The sequence below is a fragment of the Corvus brachyrhynchos genome, unplaced genomic scaffold (genome assembly GCF_000691975.1).
Source record: "Corvus brachyrhynchos isolate BGI_N302 unplaced genomic scaffold, ASM69197v1 scaffold23, whole genome shotgun sequence".
NCBI classification, from domain to species: domain Eukaryota; kingdom Metazoa; phylum Chordata; class Aves; order Passeriformes; family Corvidae; genus Corvus; species Corvus brachyrhynchos.
The window spans coordinates 8,470,433-8,481,475 of record NW_008238983.1 but is presented as its reverse complement, the minus strand read 5'-3'; the positions used below and the strand labels follow the sequence as shown (position 1 = coordinate 8,481,475).

Sequence of the window (11,043 nt, the reverse complement as noted above, 5' to 3'; positions counted from 1 at the left end):
CAGGAGACCGGATGGAGGGGAGCAACGAGACGTCGTTGGGACCCTCGGATGGGTGATATGCTTCCACCTAACCCCTGTCACCTCTCCCTGTTCCCCCCACACTCACTTCTTTTTCTTTCTCTCTTTCTTTTCCCTTCTCTTTGCCTCTTTTACTATTAAATAAAATACATCCATTTTTTGGCAACAACACCTAACCTTGCTTGGTTTTAATCTCATTTCTGGGGACATTTTGAACCTTCTAAGTTCTTTCCAGTTTATGCTCAGAGTCTTAGCTTGCTTTGCTTTTCTGGGTTTAAACCGGATCGTAACACTAGGATACTATGTTCTTTGGTTTCTTTTCCTTTTTTCATATCTTGAATGTTTTTCTGTCCCTCTTTACCCCCCAAGAAAAATTCCTGCAGTAATTCTATGAAAATATGACAGGTTGTCAATAACTTATGGCACATATTAAAATGAACAATACAGTTGCGTTCACTGGAAAAGAAGTTGGAGGTCAGTCTGTACCAGAACTGCATTTTTCCTCAGATTTTTTAGGGAAAACAAAACAAAATCATAGATACAGTCACTAGCAAGAGTACAACGGTCAAGAATCTCCATTTGGTCTCTAATTTAACATCTGCCATGATATCAATTTCAGATGCCTAAAAAATGTCATCTACACCTTACTTCAGTGAGTTCTACCGACTGTTTTTAACCTATATAACACCATCCATGCATTTCCTTCTCATTCATTATCCTTCCATTTCTTATTTCCTGATAGGAACTTAAACATTTGAAGGAGACAAAATACTGACACTCATAACAAGATATTAATTACTTGCAGTTATTAAAAGGCTGAAACCATCTGCCAGTTATGCATCAACCTTGTTTTAAAAAGATGTCCTCTTAGCATTTGAAACTTTCATATAATTCATAAAAGCATATAATCTCAGGATATCCTGATTTATAAAGGACTCACAAGGATCAACAAGTACAAGCCCTGACTCCACAAACGCGTATCTAAAATTAAACCATATATATAAGATAGTTGTCTAAGCACTATATGGACACTAATAGGCTTGAGACACCAATGACTTCCTTAGCAAGTTTGTTCCAGTGCTTGACCACACTCTCAGTGAATAGATTGAATTTCACCTGATGCAGCTTCAAGCCATTCCCCCATGCCCTATTACCAGACACCAGAGACATCAGCACCTCCATCTCCACTCCCCCTCATGAGGAAGTTATTAACAACTCACTCCCCTCAGTCTCCCTTTCTCAAAGCAAAACAAACATAGTATATTCAGCTGTTCCTCTTAAGTCATGCCCTCTAGCTCTCACCATCTTTTTTGCTCTCATTTGGATACATTAAAGTATTTTTATATGCTGTTACATTGTTGACTCCAGAACTGCAAAGAGTACTTGATCTGAGGCTATTCCAAAGCTGAGTATAGTGGAACAATCACTTGCTCTTCCCAGTTAGTTATACTGTGCTTAGTGCACCCAAGAAAACAGTTGACTGTTTGGCCAGCAGCTTACCTTTGGTCCACATCTTACCTTTGAAGATCCTCCCAAGTCCTCGGAAATCCATCTGGTCTGAACAGTTGAAGACCACTACATATTTTCCAAGGCACCGTCCCATATCTTTCACAGTTTCAGTTTTCCCAGTTCCTGCAGGTCCCACAGGTGCTCCACCCATGTTCATGCCCAGAGCTTGAGCCAAAGTGATGTAACATCTAAAAGGCAGCAATCAATAAGGCTGCAGCAGACACTTTTCTGTATAGTGCCAGGGGAGCTTACACAGGGTCTGATTTAAGGAAAAAAGGGAAGTGCTGAAATTATATTCCACTAATTAAAATTTAGATCAGTAAGGACAAAACCCCTTCACTCAGTCTCTGATGGAGGGAATATTAAGGTTCGTTTCATCATACATAAAGTGAAAGAACAGATAATCCTCAGTTATCAGCAACCTGAAAGATCAAAAGAAGGGAAGAAAGCAGATACAGAGATGCTGCTTAATCTTAGTTTGATTATCTTGGATACTGATCTATTTTATCTGGAGTAGTTTTGAAATACGTTATACTGTGGAGTGCAATAATGAAGGACACCTAACCTTTCCTTTCTCATCCATATTTAAAATTTGATCACACAGTGCATCCCCTTTCATAAATGAAACATCCATGTATAATGCAGCAAAACACCAAGTAATAATTATATATAAAGATTAGACTTAGAAATTTTTTGTATGGAATAGTTAAGGAAAAAAAAAGCAAAAAAAACCCTCAACAATGCAAACAAAAAAAAAAGCAAACAAAGCCTTTATTTTGCCAATGATAGGTTATAAAGCGTTCCTTGCACTGAGTTAGACAGGTAGATCTCTCTGTTAATAGGACTGCAATTCTTTCAACATCCTTTTAGATCAGAGATCTAAACACTAAACTATTGCAGTTGAATAAAATTGGTTTTTCTGTCTATTCTTCCTTAGCTCTTTCCATTAGCTTGTCTGTAAACACCTACTTTTGTCCTGTATCTCTACATATTTTATCTGTTGGATATATCTGATCCTCAGATATATTGGCTTCAATATGAAAGGCACGTACATCATGTATGTGGAGACCAGTGCAAGTATGTGGCAGAAAATAATTTGGAAATTATTCACATTATAGGACACAGAAACAAAAATACTGAAACATTCCATATGAATTTACTGACTTTGACAAGACTGTGAAAGATAAACTCTGCAGAGATCAATTTTGCATCCAACAGGAATGACTGAATTGTTCTCGTAAAAGCCGAGGTTTGCCAGCAAAGAATAAAGGTAAAAAATTAGTCTTTTTCACCTGTCTGTAAGAGGTGTTATGACAAGTCTGTCAGTACAGCCCAAGAATTCGTTCTGGTACGTGAAGCTCACATCAGTGATCTTAATCACCATTTTATCAGAGTCTTCATTAAAATAAAATCGACATTGTTTCAGCCACTCAAAGTCCGTAGGGCTCTTGATATGCATGCAGCACTAAGAAGAGAGGGAAGACAAGGCTGCGGCATTCATGGTTAACATTTACTTTCACTTTTACATTATGGCATCTAAGTAGTAGATGCAAAGGCAGCACTGCAAACATAGTGAAAGGCATAAAATAACAGCTAGTAACAAAAGAATAGTGGAGAACCTATCTGGATTTTTACCACAAAAATTGCTAATGTATTATTGCTCAATCGCATACTTAGGCAGAGGAACTTCTGGCTTTAGATGAGCGTGTCAAAATTCTAAGTACAAATGAACAGTCCCTAACCATTAAGAGTCATTAAGTTCAGTTTACCCTTAAAATTGCCATTCCTTTTAGTCATCTCTACCACTTTAGTTTTACATGAGTAGAAAGTATATAATGTGATATTTGATTTTATAAACTGCTATAATAATTGTATGAAACCACACGGGTATTGGAAAAAAAGATATTTCAAGGCAGTGTCATGGTGCTGATACTATCTAAGAAATTCAACAGAGCTGAGAATAAGTCAAAGTTGCTCTATCAAATATTAAAAGAGGATTTAAAAAAATCTCATTCAGTTTGTATCTAAAAATTACACTTTACATAAAATGATTATAACTAGAACCAAATGATTCTACAATGAAAAGATAAATGCCTGCCTATCAACAATGGGCTAAAACTCAATAGTTCTTTTCTTGAGCAGCTTAATTTCAGAATTAGGTCCAGGGCTTCCTATAGGTAAAGGGGTATGCTAGCTTTAAGTTTGATTAAGCTAAATGCTTTCATTTTCCTTTTTTTAACATCCTGTGTCAGCATGAGAAGGTGTAAAGTGAATAAAGAAATCCCTAAGTAATAATTAAGTATGCTATTGAAACTAGAACAGAGAGGATACCAGCTTCAACCAGCTTCAAACTTTTTCCTGTATTAAAACTCTATATTCATTTTATCTACTTGTGGAAATTCATAATGCAGTCCAGAGAAAGGACAATTACTTGCAACAAAATTTATGAGGAAAAAGAAGGCCCTAACTGATCATGCAACAGAGGCATTTAACTTTAGTGGACCAACAGGAAACAAAATTCTGCTACTGCTTGGGGAGAGGAAAACCCACTGAATTATTTAAAAGGAACTTAAGACATGGTTGGAGCAACATCAGCATTTTTATAATATTCCAGGACACATAATCATTACAGTCATGAAATTAAATGTTTATCTTATGAGGCAAAAGTTCATAGGTATCATAATATTTTCTTATCATTTCACATTGTTTTGTGCGGAAAACCCCTCATAACCCATTGTTAATTTTTTAATACTTACAAGACCATCAAAAATGTCCCTCTGATGCACATGAATAGTGATTAATGTCTCATATTTAACTCGCTCTACTGGACTAAGGTCTTTTGTTGTCATATCTATCAACATGTTCAGAAGATCCAGGAAAAACTGGTTCGTCTTACGCATAACCTTTTTATCGTGCTTGGCAAGAGTCAAAGCTTCTTCTGAGTCTCTTGTCCAAATCATTTGGATCCCCAATAGCCCGACCTTAGGAAACATAGATGTATATGCTTCATAATCTTTTCTCTTTCACCTAAAATACATTCGCAGACACAGAAAAACTAAAGAAATGGTTCTCCTACTGTATGTGACACAGATCCATGCCGTAAATCAAATCTCTCCTGATGGGAGAGAGTTTTAAAACCCTTGCTAGGAGTTAGTTCGAGAGACAAACGGAGACTTTCAGCTTTCACTGCTGCTGCTAGATAGTTGTTTATTAAGTCTTATCAGAGAAACAGAGTCACTAGCATGACCCAGACACAGCACAGAGCAGAGAATGCAGGAGAAAGCCCAATTATCAAGATTTACACAGCCTTTTAAAGATAATTTAACCAATGGTTACTAAAAACGTATATTATTTTCACTTTCCTAACAATTATTCAGTAACACAGCCAGGAACAGCGGAATTTTTGTCCAATCATCCCAAATTACTGCAGAATATAGAGTAGTAGAAGAAGAAGAAGGAGGTTTGGAGAACAGCAACAGTCCTCCATTTTGATGTCTTTTGCTCTTACCTATTTACTACAAAGGGAAGCCTAAAACCTCTAAATTTTTCACCCTTTGACAATCTTACATAGTAGTCTATAACCTAATTCACACCATTGTATTTTCTAGTTCTTTTCTGATAGTAGGCAGTTTTTTCCAAGGTTGGAGGTTAAAACAGTGTAGTTCAGGGGGGTAAAAACCCTTCAAAACAGGCAAAGAAATATTCTCAGCACTCTGGGTTCCTACATATATGTATAAAATTACTTTTCATGCATTCATACAGAGGTCATTCAACCCAGGCATTTGTTTTGTGTGTCCCAACTCCATCCAAAAATGCATAGTTAAGTCTGTATTTCAGTCTTGTAGATACTGCCTACAGTGCCCTGCTTATACAACTGCTCAATATAATTTACAGTATATATAAAAAAATACTATGTGTAACAAATATACTTTATATAAATATTAACTAACCAGTGAATAATTAGTGCTTCAATTTGGAATTTTTTTCTGGTAATTCACAAACTCTTTATTCCATCTGCAACAGCATTCACTTCACAAGTGAAGCTTCTACAAAGAAAATCATTTTCCCTCAACACTACCCTCAGTTTCAAATCTTTAGCAATACATAGCATTATCCTGAATATATGAACAAACATACAATTTTACTACTTTTCCTCCACTAGTCAAGTATTAAGCTTGTAAAGAAATAGTGTTAACATCATTACGTTAATTTATTGCATTCAGCATCCTTTTTAAACAAGAGCTTTAGGGTAAGTTATCTTTTTTTGGTTTCACCTATGTGAAGCGTAACTTAAAAGACTGAGATGATTCAAATGAAATTAAATGCCATTTTTGCATTTAACACTGGCTGCAACTTTGAATGCAAAGACAAGAAAAAAACCTGATACATATCTGTGAATAATTCTTCATTCATTTAACAATGATATTACCTGGGCTGGGTAAGTAGAAAGAAATTCAGTAATCTGGAAACTCGTTTCCTGGATGTCCATAGCTGCCTGGCGAATAACTCGATGCAGTGATTGCTGCGATTCCTTCAGGAGAGAACTGAGCCAAACTTCCACATTACCTTCAGCCATTACAGGTCTAGTCAGCTCTACAGTCTCACCCTCTCGTGAACTAATTGACAATATACGGTCATATATCTAATGAAAGCAAAAAATATCTTGTGTTTATAGATATGTTATTTGTCTTTACAATGATTTGTATTTTTCTGCAATCACTCCATTAAACTGATTTAAGTAACTAATAAATTATATCAACTTGCTCAAGGCAATGTAAAGGCTACTAAATCATTACTTTGCTATGCAGAAAGGCTTTAAACAAAACACTGTCATGACCAAGGAGACAAAACCCAATATATTGACAATCCTGAATTTCACTAAAGTTTCAATGGCAAGCCTGTGCCATGTGCTCAAGGATGACCCTGCTTCATCAGGGAGGTTGGACCAGATGACCTGCTGTGGTCTCTTCCAACCTGACCCATTCTGTGATTCTGTGACAACATCCACTTTCCGGACACAATAAAGGAAACCTTCCCCCATCACTGGTGGGTAAATAGCCTACCAAAATTTACAGCATTAGAATCAAAAATAATGGAAACAGAAAAGTTAAGGAACATGGACAACCAAAGGAATTTCAAAAGCATGGGGAGGTAATTATTTTCTAAGAAAATGTATACGTAAGGAAAAAATTTTGCTATCTGTTCTTGTAAAAGGTATAAGAAAAGTGTTTTTCAAACATTGTGTCTGAAGGCATAGTAAGGACAACTCAGAAACAGGAGAGACAGTAGATATACTTTTTCTTACAATCAAAAAATGAATGGAAAAGTACAAATACAGTCAATGTAAAGACACAAGTTCATAAAGACTCAAAAGCTTATTTGAGCTGATGACAGAAAAAAGTTCAGTACATGGGTTGGGTTTTTCTGAAATTTAAGCACTTGCGCAAATTTTTGGTTTGCTATTCTACGTGAAGTTTCACTATGACATAAATGAAGAGATGAAACTAAATCTTAAATGAAGAAAACCTACTCAGCATCAAATAGTTGGTGAACGTGGTAAAACAGTTGAATGCCTTGTGCAACCAAGTAGCACTCTAATTTAGCAAGTATCACACATTGCCAATGTGAGGGAACTTAACACTGAGGTGTGGGCAGCACATACCTGTTCATGGAACCTGACAGTTTTAATGTTGTCAAATATGTTCAGCAGATGTGCCTGTATATTGTGAGAATTTGATGCCTGGCCAAGAATTTCCAAGAGAGCAGGATCTGACACAAAGAAGAATCGTGGAAATAGCAGGCGCTTTTTCTCCAGGTACCTGCATTTTTTTAAAAATTTGTACAGAAGCCGGGAGGGGGTAGATGGTAAGTGATTTAGGTTAATTTATACATCCTTTCCCCTTTCAAAGCAGTATTTCTCACCGTTTATTATTCCAATTTTTATCTGTAGCAATGACAATTTTTATCCATCATACATTCATGTTAAGCATCTGCTTTAAAGCTACTCTCTTAGTATCAGAAATCTTTTCATGGAAAACTTTTATTATCTGCTATAATCTAAACACCAGTAAAAAGAAGAGAAACTAAACTGAAATAAAATGTTTTTACATGAACTCTTTCACTTGCTATTTACATCGCTCAATCTGAATTTCTCCCAGATCTGTGAAAGTGTGAATGGGACACAAATCTAGACTGTCTTCTGGATTGAAACTAGGCTAAAACCAGCTTTGTTTTCAACAGAAATAGACAGTGAGTGACAGCCACAAATTATCAGTGAATTGGTAGAAATTTCTTTGGAGGTGTTGTATTATCCTGCTAACTTGTTTGCCCTGTTCAACTGAATTCATAGTAGAATAAGAACATGATCTTTGCAAAGTTCATGGGACAGTACTTGAGCAATTGCTCTTTGCCTAGTTACAAAGTGCACAACCATCTGGCTGAGAATGTGGTCTCGTAGTAATCTTACCCTGTGAGCGATTTCTGACAGATTTCAAGCTGTTCCAGTAAATGTGGCAATAGCTGTCCCATTATTTCATCTCCAACACAGCACTGAACAACATTAGGTGTTTCATGAGCTCGGGTCATGATCCTTACCCAGGATTTATCAATGTTAGAGAAACGTTTTGCTTCCTGTTGAAACATAACAATGAATGTGGAATGGAAGAAATGGAGGCAGGAAGAGAGAAGAGGGAAAAGGCACCTGCTTGCAGGACCAGCACCTAGTAATCTCAACAGCAGTCTTCTCACTAGTAATCATGTGTCTTCTAGAAATTTTTCAGCTTAGAAAAACACATTTCTTTCTGCTTACACAATAGAGCATATTTTATACTTGGCTGTCAAGCCTGCTACATACTTCCTCTTACAGTAATTTTTAAAGAAAAAGACAGAAAACTTGTTATACTTGAATTGAGTGCTTCAAATATGAAGGGTTTTTTTCTAAAACTAAGTTTGTTTTCAGTTTTAAAAGCCATGTAGGAAAGTTTAAAATAGGGATTCCTAGCTACTAGTATGCTAGTAGTAGGTACTACTAGGCTCAGTTACTACTAGGCACAATGTTGAAATACATATTTGTTAACAGCTTTGCAATCTAGAAATAAAAAGATCAAATAGATCACACAGTTTTATTATTCTTTGTCACAGCATACTTTCCATTGGCACCGCTTGCCTAATTTCCTAGCAAGACCAGTTTTGTTGAATACCAAAAGAAATTAAGTTTATGTTACTGCATCAATTATGACATCACAGTTACGTTTTATTCTTAAAATGTTGATAAGCAAACTGAAAAACTGCATGTCTAGAAACCTTTGGAAGCTGCTTTGCTATGTCACCACCAATAAAAACGGCTTCTAAATAAATCCACAAGTTCTGCACAGTCAGCCAGTTCTCAATGATATCTGTTGTGTTGGAAAGATAGTGCAGCCATTTCTGAATCTGTGCCTTGAAGGGGGTATTGTATCTACAGTTTAAAAAAAAAAAAAAAAAAAAAAAAAAAAGACATTTCTTTATTTCAAGAAGAAAACAAGACTTTTGAAAAGCAGCTTATAAGTCACAGGATGAAGAATAATTTTTCTGCTTAAAATTTTTCAAGTGACAGTATAAAAACCTAAACTCAACTCAGCTAGTTGGCAGCTCTGATCCAACAGAAGAGGAATGGGAACAGGATTTCAATTTCACTCTAAGCTAAAGTGGTTTCAAAAACAGACTTGAAAGCTGTAAACTCACAGAGTTCCTGAGCTCTCCCTAAACTCCTGCTTTTGAGCATCTGCCTGATGATCAGGTTCTGTGTTCCTTATTTTATCTGTGTCTTTTGGCATGTGAAAACAGACAAACTGAAGCTCGCTTTAACTGGGATTTTCAGCACCTTTGGCATGAGGCAATGGCCTATCACAGGGGCAGAGTAGCAGTGGCTGTAATGCCTGAGGCATGCCTGCCACAGCCAGGTAGTGTTCTCCCTTATGTCCCCACTTTAATTAATGAAAACTGTCCAGTTGTTTATTTGGGAAATCTGAGCTGCATCTACATGTTTTCAAAAGAACTTACGGGAGGGAGATACATTAAATGCAGTAAGAACTAACCCATAAACAGTCCAAGGACAGGCAAGCTCTTAGGTTTTATCTAGATGTTTATTTACCTTCTCTTCTGTGACAGATTTGTTCACTAAAACAAAGCCTTTTGCTAATATTTTTATCTCTCCCCCCATTCCTTCTCTCCCGTTCCTGTTACCTGTTACTCATGAGAGAACCAAGAATCATCAAGCTGTCCTCCAGGATAGCAATTGTTTCTGATGTGCTGTCACCTTTTAAAAGAAGTTCCCCACGAGTTTTAAAGTTTGCGAAGATAAACATTTTGTTATCCCATTCAGCTATCACTTGTTTTAACTTCTGCTCAATGTCTCTCTCTTTCACAGCACTTATGCAGATATCCTTTAAAGAAACAGGATGCCAAAACAAGCTATGAATGCTTCAAATCTCTGATATACAAATCTAGATCTTATTTCTTTAACAGTAGGTAACACTAGGCTCATGAGCAACTATTTAGTGAAAAGATCTACAGATATACAAACACCACAGCTAATAATCTGTAAACCACATCACAATTTAATCAACTCTGGGGGGAATAAAATAATAACATAGTGACTACTTTTCATATGTTTAATGTCACAAAGCAAGGCACCCCCACAAATTAACTGTTGGGCCAAATTGTGTGCTTTAAAAAAGAGAAGTTGATGCCACAATATATTTGGGTCATTATTTTATACAAAAACCTCAAGTGATAGTTCATTTCTCTGTCCTTTCTACAGAAATGTCTTGATTTCCTTCTTGCTACTGTTACTCCTATACTATACAAGCAGATTGTTTGATTTCATGTATCTACTTTTCTTCCTTCACAATACCTCTATTTCCTCTTTATATCTTAATAGCGGAGCTTCCATTATATTCCTCAGTTTGAATGTTTCACTCTCCACATCAAATCTGTGTTCAGTGAGATCTGTAATCTGTTTCCAGTGCCGAGGCATCATTGCTTTACTTGACATGTGCTCCAGCAATGGGCAACATTCACTGAAGTCCTCTATGGTCTTCATTAGGTCAAAAAAAGACTGCCATTCCTTTACAGCACGAGGGAGCTTACGGCACCTACGTTGAGATAAAGCAAGCTTTTTCGAAAAGTTCCAAATATTCTTTCTTTAAAGCCACAGTATATGGATTTAACAGCAGAACACATACCTCCCAAATTCAGGTTACCTCTAATTTAGAGCTTCTGTATGTGATTCTCCACATGAGAAAATCTGTTTCCAGTCTATTTCAATGACTGATAGCTGCATAGGCACCTACAGGCTCCCCTTAAGGAGTGTAGCTGCATAATTCTAATACACTCTACACAAGTGGTCTTCAAAACCAGTTGACACACTTTACATCTTGATTTAATCTTTTGGTGAGGCTGATGCTACGCACTGCTCTGAGCTCTAGAAAAACCCTGTTCCTCAGGGTTTAATTCTTTAAATTGTTTGATTCCTGG

At 36.5% G+C, this 11,043-nt stretch overlaps 1 protein-coding gene across 1 annotated transcript in view; it reads right to left on the bottom strand.

The window, feature by feature from the left end:
* The window catches only part of DNAH5 (dynein axonemal heavy chain 5), a 113,895-nt gene that overhangs the window by 62,608 nt on the left and 40,244 nt on the right, over positions 1-11,043 (bottom strand). The window contains 9 exon segments of the mRNA XM_017738783.1: positions 1,537-1,715; positions 2,820-2,992; positions 4,284-4,508; positions 5,957-6,169; positions 7,190-7,346; positions 7,994-8,157; positions 8,830-8,983; positions 9,751-9,950; positions 10,421-10,661. Coding sequence (XP_017594272.1) covers positions 1,537-1,715; positions 2,820-2,992; positions 4,284-4,508; positions 5,957-6,169; positions 7,190-7,346; positions 7,994-8,157; positions 8,830-8,983; positions 9,751-9,950; positions 10,421-10,661 — 1,706 coding nt within the window.